This window comes from Ranitomeya imitator, chromosome 5, assembly GCF_032444005.1.
Source record: "Ranitomeya imitator isolate aRanImi1 chromosome 5, aRanImi1.pri, whole genome shotgun sequence".
Lineage (NCBI taxonomy): Eukaryota > Metazoa > Chordata > Amphibia > Anura > Dendrobatidae > Ranitomeya > Ranitomeya imitator.
In genome coordinates, this window is record NC_091286.1 from 663,641,908 (window position 1) to 663,657,282 (window position 15,375).

Genomic DNA, 15,375 nt, shown 5'->3' on the forward strand with positions numbered 1-15,375 from the left:
AATTTTTGGATATGGACTTTTGAATTTATTTATTGGTATTTATTCGAGTTGTATGTTACCCAAAATAAAACCTCACGGCCAATTTTTATTCCATCAATAAAGGTGTCTTGTCATTTATTTATTAATGGGTCTTATGGGGACATGTTTATTCCTTTGAACATTTTTTGCAACATTTCTCATTAAACATATTGGAAACGACATAGTCGGCATGCGCCCTTAGGAACACTTCACAGTTTGTCTTTTTGTTGAGCTTTTGGGAACAGAATCTGAGCCAAAACTCTAAAAAAATCCACTAAAAAAAATCTTGGCGTTTCTATTAGCTGTATAAATAATACTCAAAATCTGTAGTAGCCCGATCTATACAGATCCACACTTCTTAGCCGATTTGGGCGAAATCTGGCAAGCCACCTCTCCACCCACAGGAGCAGAATACCGCGCACGTTACCTCTTGCTAGCGTCCTCCCGTCATGAGATTGGGAAGTTAGGCCCTACACATATAAAGGAGAAATGTGAAGGTGAAAGTAAACGTGCTGAGGGGAAAACAACAGTTGTGACTGACAGGGATGGATTATAGCGACGGCGCCAAAGAGTCGCTGCTACAGGGGCCGCACCACCACACACAACACACAAACTTTCACAAACACCATACAAACATCACACAGACAGCACACATACACCAACCCACAAGCACAACACCACACAAATGCAACAACACACCTCACAAACACCAGACCACTCTAGACACACCCAACACAAACACCACCCTTCAAATACAGCAACACCACCCCATAAATACCACATGCACACCACACACACACACATGCACATGTGTGAAAATGACCGCATACAACATATGCAACGTGTGCAAAGATGTAGGCAGGATGACTTGGAATCGCCTGGTATGTGCTGCTCAAATGGGAAAGTCAGTTTGACACCTTTAGATCTACCTCCTGAACCACTTCTTTCATACATGTCAGGAACAACTCCCGAGTCCAAGCATTTTCTGCAAAATATTAGGAGGTACAATTCATCTTTCCTGATGACATCCTTTGGTACGACAGCTGTACTCCAGGAAGCAGGAATTATGCCAACTTTTAAAGTCCAGGGCCAAGTATATCACAAAATCGGTTCAATGCTTCCTGTAGCAAATGAAGATCCATAGTTAATGCCGATATGTTTTTTGGGAGATGAACAAATGCAAGCTGATAGATATTGTGAAGCTATACTTGAGACAAAAAGAGAGATTGTGTTGAATTTGCAAAGATTTTCCATCAGCACAATCAGTTAGTAAACCTTTTCAAAGTTGCCTTAGAAAGAATGCCAGGTGATGAATATCAAGTTGTAATAAGAGCAGACAAGACACCGGTTGGCGAGCATAAAAGGCGATTTCATTCTCCCATTGATAACAAAGTAGCTATTGTAATGCTTGGACAGGACTTGACACTGGTATTTTTGAGTTATTGTGGTAAAGAGGGATAACCTCACCCAACCCCTTATACCCGTTTACCCTCCACTTACATAAAGATTACCCCAAATAAAAACATGGACAACAATTTTTCTTTAGAACATTATAGGCCACAGCCACCTTTATTTAACATAAACAATAACCCATTGAAATTAACTACATTAACTTTAATACTAGGGGGAGTCCTTGAAGCTCCCAAGAATCTGGTGATTAATAAAGCATAACGTGAACATAACATAAAACCAATTTACTCCCAGCCGTTACCACACTGGCTTGGGAGCACCAAAAGCCCTGCGGGTTTACTGTTCACGATACAATTCTAGGGGATCCAACCACCCTGCCAATGGATCCCCAGACCAATTTCTACCAACTCCAAGGACTCCCCCCAGACGCCACGGCCACAATGACCCAAAAAAGAAACAACCTTATAAAAACAGTAGCCTCACTAACCCCAAAACAAAAGCAAAAATTTGGGCGGGAGGGCGGGACAATTCCTATATCCAGAGAGCGGGAACTGATGGGACTCCACCCCTAACCAGACCCTAAATACTACCCCGCTAAGCCAACCCCTTAATTAACCCTCACTCCACCCTCCAACCCATTGTCATGCTGGCCTCCGCCCAGCCGTGGGGGAGGGAGACAGCTCTGCTCCGGTCATTCCTTTCAAAGCCGAGATATAATTATTCATCGACGAAGCAACAATCTTCAACGTATTGCAGAAACACATAGATCATATCAGCTATGGACTTTGATGCCTACCAAATAACGATCAGACATGGGTCTTCTAACCACATTTTACAGTGTAGGCAATTTTTCATCAATTTATAGTTGATATGTATGCCAATGTGGAAAGTGAGCATCTTTTGTACATACGATTGAACCAACAAAAACTTAAGAGTGGATGAATGCATTCATTTAAGGGATGCTGTTGCTAATGATGGCAATGTGGCTGACATTGGGTGTATGCTTATTTTACCAGCTACATTTACTGGAAGTCCCAGACATATGCATGAGTATGCTCAGGACGCCATGACATATGTTCGGATATATGGTCATCCTGATTTGTTTATTACAGTTATATGTACTCCAACTTGAACAGAGATAAAGGAAGAGCTTCTGAATGGTCAAAGCCCCTCTGATCGACATGATTTAACAGCAAGGGTTTTTAAACAAAAAATTATCAAGCTCATAGATGAATTTACAAAGTGTTACATTTTTGGTGAAAGTCAGTGTTGGATGTATTCAATTGAGTGGCAAAAAGAGGTCTTCCACATGCTCATTTACTCATATGACTAAAGGATAAGATACACCCTGATCAATTTAACATATTGTCTGCGAGCAAAGCCGCGGGTAATCTACTAGTCGGTTTATAAAATAAAAATTGAAGTGACGGTTCCACTTTAAAGGGAACCTATCATCAGAAACAAAACTATTAATCAGCAGATATGGGGCTAATGTTCAGGTTAATAGTATCACGTGAGTGGTGCTGATTAAGTCACCACTCTGAGTATACAGAGCGCAGGGCATGACTGACACTGTCTCTGCATTGGGGCCGGATTTCAATCGATGCCGGTAGCACGGTTACAATTGCTGCTTTGTAGTGCTATCCCAGTGACTGAAATTGGAATGTCGCCAGTGGGGAATAAATGTAATTTTCTCCCCACAATATTTGGCTATGTTCGAGTGCCGAACTGGTTAATAATGCTGTTAATCTGCAGATTAACCCCATATCTGCAGGTTATCAGCATTTTTCTATGGTAGCAGGTTCTCTATAAATATGGATACACTGTATATTCATGATAGAAGTCAGCGAGATGTAAGGAACTGGTTGGTTTATGGTAGTAATCTTTCACTATTGTAAATTTTGTTGTACCACAAATCTATCTAGGCAATTATTTACGAGGTATAGCACATATCTTATGGGCCTTTGGACTGGCAGTGAATCCCACCCTAGGGTTGAGGTCTAGTGTAGCTCCAAGAGGAGCCTGGAATGTGAAGTTCTGCAGTAGTTTTGTGAAGAACATGAACAGCTCCATTTTGGCCAAGTTCTCTCCAGCGCAACTTCTCTTACCTAAAACAAAAAATATGAAATAAAAGATAAAAAATGTATATTCTTTAAAAGGAAAAACACAAGGTAAAGTATGCTTCCAAAAATGGGCATTTAAACACTTTGATTGGTATAGCGAACTGCAGTGTGCAGGCTCCAGGAAAGGTCAGAGAGGCCCAGCACCTGCGCACTGCAGTACTTGGCTCTGCCCTCAACAGATTAGTATGCCTGCGCAGGAGCCACGACACAAAGCAAGGAAGATGACGACATCGCATGAACATGGGAGATGCCGGACTCGGACCTGCAACTCTCATCAGACCGGACCGCTCCTGGGTGAGTATAAAAAAACTTGTTTTTCTTATCTTTCAGGTTAGATTGGGGGGTTATCTACAGCATTATAGAATGCTGTAGATAAGCCTTGAAATGTAGTGGCCGCAGCTTATAGCTGAAAAACGAGGTGACAGGTTCCTTTTAAAGTGAGAGCACAAGCACATTGTAAAATGCCCCCAGCTGACATCTGGGAGGCATTTAAAGCTATTCCTCCTAGGTGTCTCCCAGCCAATAGCTGCCATGGCATCTCAATTGAATTAAAATCAGGACTTTGACTAGGCCACTCCAAAGTCTTTATTTTGTCTTTTTTAAGCCATGAAAAACATGCAAAATAACAGGAAATCAGGAAGAGGGCAAATACTTTTTCACACAACTGTATGTTTACAAAAAATTAAGTTATGACAAAAAAAATGGAAATTGACCCTGTTTTGAAAGGGTTAAAAGATTGCTTTGAATTGGGTGGGCTTTTCAGTGTTGAAATTCTCTCATCCTTATTACTCCTAAAATAAGACAACTGAAAGGATCACTCACCAGCTGAAAAGGGTATAAATGCTTCTTTCCTTACAAAATTTCCACTGGAATCCAGAAAGTGTTCTGGGTAAAACTCATCAGCTTTTACAAAATGATCTTTGTCATAAAGAGCGGAGGTAAGCAGCGGAATCACATGTGTGCCCTGAAAGAAGTGATATTTACAATGGAACTTAATAAATTAGATTTATCACTGAGGTCGGTACACAGGAACAGCAGGATTGTAATGGAGGATAAAAAGATAATGAGTAGTTAGACAGAGGTCGGGAAACAGGAGAAGTAGGATTGTAATGGTAAAAAAACAGGTAGCGTAGTGGATAGCCAGAGGTCGGAACACAAGAGCAGCAGGATTGCAATGGAGGATAAGCAGGTAGCTTAGTCAATGGATTGCCAGAGGTTGGTACACAGTGGCAGCAGGATTGTAATGGAGGATAAGCAGGTAGTGTAGTCAGTTGATAGCCAGAGGTGGGTACATAAGAGCAGCATGAATGTAATGGAGGATAAGCAGGTATAGTGAAATCTTAAATAAAGGGAGCTGAGAGCTCAAAATTCTCGCTATTAGGTAAGTACAAGGCCAGGTTTAAGTAGGGTGTCCAATCAAGGAATCACACAATGAGCCAATCAGTAAAACACAGTGTGGAGCCGATCAGGTATCTGAACTAGCAGGGAGCTGTACATAGAGCTGAATAACTCAAAGGGAAAAGCTTCTGCCTGGTGCACAGGAGTTACCAGGTAACACCATGATGTCATTTGAAGCATACTCAATTTTGGAGGTGTCAAAAGGGTGAAGATGAAAGAGAACATTGGAGCTGGAGGTAGGAATACTGCCATGACAGATGAGTGGTGGGTGAGGTGAGCAGAATATTTTTTTATTGTGAAACTGCTTGCAGTTTGATTTTAGCAAACTAAATTACAAAATATTCGGGTTTTGACTAATCCAAACTTTTTTTTGAGAAATTTCAAATCAAATGAATCATCTCTAGCCACATTACAGGAAGGATGTTGCCATAATGTCAATATTGCACAAAAAAATTTGTAAATTGTGTAGGGAACGAATGAAGTCCAAACACAATTCGGAACTTTTAATAAATTATCCTAGGACATTCCAAAAAGGAGTCAAAATAAAGTGCATAAGCAAGTGGCAACGAGCTGCAGCCCCAGGGAATAACCTGTAAGGACTATGTACAGCGGGTCTTATCAATGCACAAAAATACAACAGCTGTGGGTTATTATATCTTATTTTGAATGTTGTTTGAACTTCTTTTTTTCCTTTGTAATGTACAGAGGTTTTTATATAATGGATTGTTCTTGTTGTTGATACAATATTGACTTCGAATTGTGATATTATCTCTGCGGTGATTTTGACACTTTGCCATGTGACTTATTTTTAACAGTTATTCTTGTGAGATTCTATAAAGAATTTAATTTTTAACAGTAAGCTCTGCTGGTATTTCTAACAGTCTGTTTTTATGTATAAATTTGTATTAGGACATATCATGCAATCAAAATGTGTACACGAATAAAACAATTAAATAACAGTAATTATATTTACTATTTAAAACAGAAAAAAAATGCCACACACAAACTTCCCCCTTATATCTAAATTTTGATTGTAATATACAGGGTGGGCCATTTATATGGATACACATAAATAAATTGGGAATGGCTGGCGATATCAACTTGTAAATAACTCATGAAAGTTACGTTAAAACCAAGCACACCATTTGTTTTTTCTTGTGAAATTCTCAAAAAGTTTGATGTGTCACATGACCCTCTTCCCATTAGAAGAAATAAAGCTGGATCCAAAATGGTCAACTTCAAAATGGCCGCCATGGTCACCACCCATCTTGAAAAGTTTCCCCCCTCCCATATAATAATATGCCACAAACAGGAAGTAGATATCACCAACCATTCCCATTTTATTTAGGTGTATCCATATAAATGGCCCTCCCTGTATTATAAAACTACTGCATTGTATAGTACAAGTAACTAAATAGGTTCAAAACTCCAAAAGGGTAAAAAAAAACCAAGAATAACATGATAAAAAATAAATAAATAAATCCCCAAATTTAAAAAGTTTAAATCAACTCAATTTTCCTGTTATTTAAATAAAAAAACTATTACTGTACATTACAAAAAATTGCTAGCAATGCGTCTGTAGCAGTCCGAACTAAAACAATATTGGAATATTTTTCAGAGAGTCAGAGAGAACATTTTTTCGAAAAGTTAAAAATTTAATTTGAAGAATTGCAATTTTTGTTTTTGTCTCCTTCAGAAAATGTTATAACAAGTCATCAAATTTAAAATGTCTCCCAAAAAGGTACCAATAAAAACCCCAGCTTGATTCTTGAAACACAAACCCTCATACAATATTGACCGGAAAATATAAGTTAGGGTATGTGCACATGAAGTCTTAGTTAGAGTTGAACGAATTTGTTCGGATTCGGTTCCGAATAAGATTGTTAGCGGTTGTAAGCGAATATTGTTTCTGCACTATTCTTCGAACACAGCCGAACGTCATTAGAGTCAATGGGTGTTGAAATTACCGAATATGTTCGGAACCAATCATTCAACATACATTCGGCACGATAGTCTTCGAATATGGCTAAATCAGATTCGGAGACAAATTCGCTCATCTCTAGTCTTAGTCCCGATAGTCAGAAAAATGAAACTATAAGAGTATATGCAGACATCGTCTTTTTTAGGAGATTTATGCCTGAAAGCCGTTTGGAAAACGAGAGTGGTGGCTGTAACTACACCCCTAGTAACAGCTGGTCCTAATGCTGAGCTGCAGACAGTCTGACTCGGTGTCATTGTTAGAGCTGCTGCTTTCTATACTCTAAGTGATGACTGGACCTTGAACATGTCTGGAACCCAAATGTTGCCAGGAAGAAATAAGTTTACTTCCTTGCAACAGCGGGGGTCTTATTGCCCGCACCTGGCAGGTTCAGAACACTATTAACCTGTAGATTTTCCCAATATCTGTAGGCTAGTAGTGTTTTTACGTGACAGGTTTCCTTTAATGTTACACATCATAGACGGGAGAAGAAATGCAAAAAGATCAATTCGAATTGTTTCAATAAAAACATCAATAAATTCCATGCATCCAAAGTTGATTCCGTTGGAAAATACAGCTCAACACATAAAACTATCTGTAAAACAGCTGCATTGACAGAAATAATAAAAAAGTTATGAAGAAGAAGAAAAATAATCGCTTGGTCCTTTTGGTCCAAAGCAGGAGAAACATCACGGAAGCTGATGTGTGTAGAATAGCTTTGTGACTAAAGTTAAATCAGTTGCTTTAGTGTATGGGCTTCACCCTGAGGAGCAATGAGGAATATGGGCCTATGGGCTATGGCCACTGAATTTGGAAATTTTGAGACATGGATAACATAAATGACCATGTGCAAGTAGCCTTGTTTTACAATCCATGGTAGATCACACATGTCGCCAAAATAACAAGATAACTAATAAGCCTCAATATCTATTTATCTTACCTTGGGTAGGAGATATCCCCTAAAATTTACATCCTGAGTGGTAGCGTGGGGCACATTAGTTGGAACAATGTTTCCAAAACGTTGAATCTCATTGATGACGGCATCAGTATACGGCATGTCTTTTCGATGATTCACTTGGGGTTCGGCCAAACCAATAACTCTTTCAATTTCACTTTGGACCTTTTCTATTTCACGAGTTTAAAAAAAAAAAACATAAGACCATACATAACAATAGTATTTATTAAACACTTTTTTTCATCACGATTTCAGCACATTTAGAACCTGATTTATCATTTGCGCTTTTTTAGATTCACTTTTTGTTTAGGTCTTGTGGCATTTTATGCTGTTTTTAATGCCAAAATTTTCAAGGGTTTTTGTCAAAGTAAAACTTGCTTTTTGTTTTCTTTTTTTTTTGAGTGCAAAAAGTTGCATGCTCCCAAAAAAGGTTGCATGCAACTCAAGTACAGTTGTGCTCAAAAGTTTACATACCCTGGCAGAATTTTTGCTTTCTTTGCCTTTTGTCAGAGAATATGAATGATAACACCAAAACGTTTTCTCCACTCATGTTAAGTGGTTGGGTGAAGTCATTTATTGTCAAACTACTGTGTTTTCTCCTTTTAAATCATAATGACGACCCAAAACATTCAAATGACCCTGATCAAAAGTTTACATACCCTGGTGATTTTGGCCTCATACCATGCACAGACGTTGACACAAATGGGTTTGAATGGCTACTAAAGGTAACATGCTCACCTGTGACCTGTTTTCTTGTAAACAGTGTGTGTGCACAAAAGCTGAGTGAGTTTCTGGGATCCAGACAGACTCTTGCATCTTTCATCCTGCCCCTGTGATGTATATGCACCAGCTTTTCCTGTGATGCATATGCCCCAGTGCTTCCGGTGATGTATATGCCCCCAGCCTCTCCTGTGATCTATATACCCCAGCTTCTCCTGTGATGTATATGCCCCAGTCTCTCCTGTGATCTATATGCCCCAGTGTCTCCTGTGATGTATATGCCCCAGTGTCTCCTGTGATGTATATGCCCCAGTGTTTCCTGTGATGTATGTGCCCCAGTGTCTCCTGTGATGTATGTGCCCCAATGTCTCTTATGGATGTATATGCTAAAGCATGCCCAGCATCTCCTGTGGTGCATATTCTCCAACCCCAGTATATTCTGTATTAGATCTATGCTCCTGCCCAGGCATCTCCTGTGTGACATATATGTTCCAGTCCCAGTGTCTCCAATGTAATGTATATGTTGCAGTCCCAGTGTCTCCTATGTGGTGTATATACAACAGTCTGTGTTTCATGTGTGATGTATATACTGCAGATCCCCATTGCTTGAGTTCTATAATTGTTACTTGGGCATTGATGAATTTTCTACTCTGGGGATACTTGCAGTGTAATATACATGTGGAAAAACAGCTGCGAGTAGCCATATAATCAATACCATCTAATATCATATTTTGCACCAAAAAGAAGCAACTGCAGCCATCACGTTATGGGTGAGTTAGTTTTTTTGTTTGATCTAATAGTTGATAATTTTATATGACTTCTGAATGATAGTATAAATATCCAAATGGCCCCTGGCAGAAAAAAGGTTTCCCACACCTGCCATAGAAGGACCAGAGTTTATTTGCGCCAAAAGTTGCAAGCAATGAATCAGCCGAAAACATCTGGATTACAAGAAGAACGGCCACAATAGTGAAAAGGAATAAAGAAGCAGATGAAGTAGAACATAGATTTTAAAATACGGTATGTGCAATTAAAAATAATAATTCAACGCAAAACAAATAACTTTTAGCTGGAAAAAATAAAGTACAATTAATGCAACTGCATAATGAATTGTGCCCTTAGTCCATAGTTTTTGGTCTTGAGGTGGTCATGATACACTTGCTGAATGCTGCAATCATCCTTAGGGTATGTGCACACAATGCGGAAAACGCTGCGGATCCGCAGCGTTTCCGCAGCTGCTGGTCCCGCAGCAGTTTCCCAGGAGTTTACATTACAATGTAAACCTATGGGAAACAAAAAAGGCTGTGCACAGGCTGCGTAAAAAAAACGCGCGGAAACGCAGCGGTTTACATTCCGCAGCATGTTACTTCTTTCTGCGGATTCCGCAGCGGTTTTACAGCTTCTCCTATAGAAAACTGCAGTTGTAAAACCGCAGTGAAATCCGCAGAAAAACCGCGGTAAATCCACAGTAAATCCGCGATAAATCTGCAGCAAAAATGCAGCATTTTTGCCTTGCAGATTTATCAAATCTGCTGCGGAAAAATCCGCAGTGGACCATTATACGTGTGCACATAGCCTTAAACCCCAATGTTTCCCTATATTTGGAATTCTGGCCATGGACAATCTTTTGTAACTGCTTCTCTCATAGAGTAACATTAAGATTATACTTGCTCAAAAGTCCTTTAGAAGCCGTAGGCATGTACACACTTATGTTGCGTTAGCCTCTTTTTAATCTTTAACCCCTTCATGACCCAGCCTATTTTGACCTTAATGACCTTGCCGTTTTTTGCAATACTGACCAGTGTCCCTTTATGAGGTAATAACTCAGGAACGCTTCAACGGATCCTAGCGGTTCTGTGATTGTTTTTTCGTGACATATTGGGCTTCATGTTAGTGGTAAATTTAGGTCAATAAATTCTGCGTTTATTTGTGATAAAAACGGAAATTTGGCGAAAATTTTGAAAATTTCGCAATTTTCACATTTTGAATTTTTATTCTGTTAAACCAGAGAGATATGTGACACAAAATAGTTAATAAATAACATTTCCCACATGTTTACTTTACATCAGCACAATTTTGGAAACAAAATTTTTTTTTGTTAGGAAGTTATAAGGGTTAAAATTTGACCAGCGATTTGTCATTTTTACAACGAAATTTACAAAACCATTTTTTTTAGGGACCACCTCACATTTGAAGTCAGTTTGAGGGGTCTATATGGCTGAAAATACCCAAAAGTGACACCATTCTAAAAACTGCACCCCTCAAGGTACTCAAAACCACATTCAAGAAGTTTATTAACCCTTCAGGTGCTTCACAGCAGCAGAAGCAACATGGAAGGAAACAAATGAACATTTAACTTTTTAGTCACAAAAATTATCTTTTAGCAACAATTTTTTTATTTTCCCAATGGTAAAAGGAGAAACTGAACCACGAAAGTTGTTGTCCAATTTGTCCTGAGTACGCTGATACCTCATATGTGGGGGTAAACCACTGTTTGGGCGCACGGCAGGGCTTGGAAGGGAAGGAGCGCCATTTGACTTTTTGAATCAAAAATTGGCTCCACTCTTTAGCGGACACCATGTCACGTTTGGAGAGCACCCGTGTGCCTAAAAATTGGAGCTCCCCCACAAGTGACCCCATTTTGGAAACTAGACGCCCCAAGAAACTTATCTAGATGCATAGTGAGCACTTTGAACCCCCAGGTGCTTCACAAATTGATCCGTAAAAATGAAAAAGTACTTTTTTTTCACAAAAAAATTCTTTTAGCCTCAATTTTTTCATTTTCACATGGGCAACAGGATAAAATGGATCCTAAAATGTGTTGGGCAATTTCTCCTGAGTACACCAATACCTCACATGTGGGGGTAAACCACTGTTTGGGCACATGGTAAGGCTCGGAAGGGAAGGAGCGCCATTTGACTTTTTGAATTAAAAATTATTTCCATCGTTAGCGGACACCATGTCGCGTTTGGATAGCTCCTGTGTGCCTAAACATTGGCGCTCCCCCACAAGTGACCCCATTTTGGAAACTAGACCCCCCAAGGAACTTATTTAGATGCCTAGTGAGCACTTTAAACCCTCAGGTGCTTCACAAATTGATCTGTAAAAATGAAAAAGTACTTTTTTTTCACAAAAAAATTCTTTTCGCCTCAATTTTTTCATTTTCACATGGGCAGTAGGATAAAATGGATCATAAAATTTGTTGGGCAATTTCTCCCGAGTACGCCGATACCTCATATGTGGGGGTAAACCACTGTTTGGGCACTTGGCAGGGCTCGGAAGGGAAGGCGCGCCATTTGACTTTTTGAATGGAAAAGTAGCTCCAATTGTTAGCGGACACCATGTCGCGTTTGGAGAGCCCCTGTGTGCCTAAACATTGGAGCTCCCCCACAAGTGACCCCATTTTGGAAACTAGACCCCCCAAGGAACTTATCTAGATGCATATTGAGCACTTTAAACCCCCAGGTGCTTCACAGAAGTTTATAACGCAGAGCCATGAAAATAAAAAATAATTTTCCTTTCCTCAAAAATGATTTTTTAGCCTGGAATTTCCTATTTTGCCAAGGATAATAGGAGAAATTGGACCCCAAATATTGTTGTCCAGTTTGTCCTGAGTACGCTGATACCCCATATGTGGGGGTAAACCACTGTTTGGGCGCACGGCAGGGCTCGGAAGGGATGGCATGCCATTTGGCTTTTTAAATGGAAAATTAGCTCCAATCATTAGCGGACACCATGTCACGTTTGGAGAGCCCCTGTGTGCCTAAACATTGGAGATCCCCCAGAAATGACCCCATTTTGGAAACTAGACCCCCAAAGGAACTAATCTAGATGTGTGGTGAGCACTTTGAACCCCCAAGTGCTTCACAGAAGTTTATAACGTAGAGCCATGAAAATAAAAATAAAAAATTATTTTCTCAAAAATGATCTTTTAGCCTGCAATTTTTTATTTTCCCAAGGGTAACAAGAGAAATTTGACCCCAAAAGTTGTTGTCCAGTTTCTCCTGAGTACGCTGATACCCCATATGTGGGGGTAAATCACTGTTTGGGGACATGCCGGGGCTCGGAAGTGAAGTAGTGACGTTTTGAAATGCAGACTTTGATGGAATGCTCTGTGGGCGTCACGTTGCGTTTGCAGAGCCCCTGATGTGGCTTAACAGTAGAAACCCCCCACAAGTGACCCCATTTTGGAAACTAGACCCCGAAAGGAACTTATCTAGATGTGTGGTGAGCACTTTGAACCCCCAAGTGCTTCATAGAAGTTTATAATGCAGAGCCGTGAAAATAATAAATACGTTTTCTTTCCTCAAAAATAATTATTTAGCCCAGAATTTTTTATTTTCCCAAGGGTAACAGGAGAAATTGGACCCCAATAGTTGTTTTCCAGTTTCTCCTGAGTACGCTGATACCCCATATGTGGGGGTAAACCACTGTTTGGGCACATGCCGAGGCTCAGAAGGGAAGTAGTGACTTTTGAAATGCAGACTTTGATGGAATGGTCTGCGGGCGTCACATTGCGTTTGCAGAGCCCCTGGTGTGCCTAAACAGTAGAAACCCCCCAAAAGTGACCACATTTTAGAAACTAGACCCCCCAAGGAACTTATCTAGATATGTGGTGAGCACTTTGAACCCCCAAGTGCTTCACAGACGTTTACAACGCAGAGCCGTGAAAATAAAAAATCATTTTTCTTTCCTCAAAAATGATGTTTTAGCAAGCATTTTTTTAGATTCACAAGGGTAACAGGAGAAATTGGACCCCAATAATTGTTGCGCAGTTTATCCTGAGTACACTGATACCCCATATGTGGGGGTAAACCACTGTTTGGGCACACGTCAGGGCTCGGAAGCGAGGGAGCACCATTTGACTTTTTGAATACGAGATTGGCTGGAATCAATGGTGGCGCCATGTTGCGTTTGGAGACCCCTGATGTGCCTAAACAGTGGTAACCCCTCAATTCTACCTCCAACACTAACCCCAACACACCCCTAACTCTAATCCCAACTGTAGCCATAACCCTAATCACAACCCTAACCACAACCCTAATTCCAACCCTAACCCTAAGGCTATGTGCCCACGTTGCGGATTCGTGTGAGATATTTCCGCACCATTTTTGAAAAATCCGCGGGTAAAAGGCACTGCGTTTTACCTGCGGATTTTCCGTGGATTTCCAGTCTTTTTTGTGTGGATTTCACCTGCGGATTCCTATTGAGGAACAGGTGTAAAACGCCGCGGAATCCGCACAAAGAATTGACATGCTGCGGAAAATACAACGCAGCGTTTCCGCGCGGTATTTTCTGCACCATGGGCACAGCGGATTTGGTTTTTCATATGTTTACATGGTACTGTAAACCTGATGGAATACTGCTGCGAATCCGCAGCGGCCAATCCGCAGTGTGGGCACATGGCCTAATTCTAAAGGTATGTGCACACGCTGCGGAAAACACTGCGGATCCGCAGCAGTTTCCCATGAGTTTACAGTTCAATGTAAACCTATGGGAACCAAAAATCGCTGTACACATGCTGCGGAAAAACTGCACGGAAACGCAGCGGTTTACATTCCGCAGCATGTCACTTCTTTGTGCGGATTCCGCAGCGGTTTTACAACTGCTCAAATAGAAAATCGCAATTGTAAAACCGCAGTGAAATGCGCAGAAAAAAACGCGGTAAATCCGCCATAAATCCGCAGCGGTTTAGCACTGCGGATTTATCAAATCCGCAGCGGAAAAATCCGCAGAGGACCAGAATACGTGTGCACATACCGAAACCCTAACCCTAGCCCTAACCCTACCCCTAACCCTACCCCTAGCCCTAACCCTAGCCCTACCTCTAACCCTACCCCTAACCCTAACCCTACCCCTAACCCTAACCCTACCCCTAACCCTAGCCCTAACCCTAGCCCTACCCCTAACCCTACCCCTAACCCTACCCCTAACCCTAACCCTACCCCTAACCCTAACCCTACCCCTAACCCTAACCCTATTCTAACATTAGTGGAAAAAAAAAATGTCTTTATTTTTTTATTGTCCCTACCTATGGGGGTGACAAAGGGGGGGGGTCATTTATTATTTTTTTTATTTTGATCACTGAGATAGATTATATCTCAGTGATCAAAATGCACTTTGGAACGAATCTGCCGGCCGGCAGATTCGGCGGGCGCACTGCGCATGCGCCCGCCATTTTGGAAGATGGCGGCGCCCAGGGAGAAGACGGACGGACCCCGGCAGGATCGGTAAGTATGATGGGGTGGGGGGGACCACGGGGGGGGGGATCGGAGCACGGGGGGGCGGAATTGGAGCGCGGCAGGCGTGGAACGGAGCACGGGGGGCGTGGAACGGAGCACGGGGGGGCTGGAACGGAGCACGGGGGGGTGGAACGGAGCACGGGGGGGGGGGTGGATCGGAATGCAGGGGGGGTGATTGGAGCACGGGGGGGTGATTGGAGCACGGGGGGAGCGGACAAGAGCACGGGGGGGAGCGGAGCACTGGATGGAGGGGAGCCGGAGCAGTGTACCGGCCAGATCGGGGGGCTGGGGGGGCGATCGGTGGGGTGGGGGCACATTAGTATTTCCAGCCATGGCTGATGATATTGCAGCATCGGCCATGGCTGGATTGTAATATTTCACCCGTTATAATAGGTGAAATATTACAAATCGCTCTGATTGGCAGTTTCACTTTCAACAGCCAATCAGAGCGATCGTAGCCACGAGGGGGTGAAGCCACCCCCCCTGGGCTAAACTACCACTCCCCCTGTCCCTGCAGATCGGGTGAAATAG

The 15,375-nt window shown here is 41.6% G+C and overlaps 1 protein-coding gene across 2 annotated transcripts in view; it reads right to left on the bottom strand.

Annotated features, from left to right (window-relative positions):
- Positions 1-1,553: 1,553 nt before the first annotated feature.
- LOC138638718 (cytochrome P450 2K6-like) overlaps positions 1,554-15,375 on the bottom strand; it is a 101,055-nt gene continuing 87,233 nt past the window's right edge. For both annotated transcript variants that reach the window (XM_069728241.1, XM_069728243.1), the window contains 3 exons: positions 7,868-8,052; positions 4,374-4,515; positions 1,554-3,536 (listed from right to left, as the gene is read on the bottom strand). In XM_069728241.1, coding sequence (XP_069584342.1) covers positions 3,358-3,536; positions 4,374-4,515; positions 7,868-8,052 — 506 coding nt within the window. In that variant the 3' untranslated portion in view covers positions 1,554-3,357. The remainder of the gene's footprint in view (positions 3,537-4,373; positions 4,516-7,867; positions 8,053-15,375) is intronic.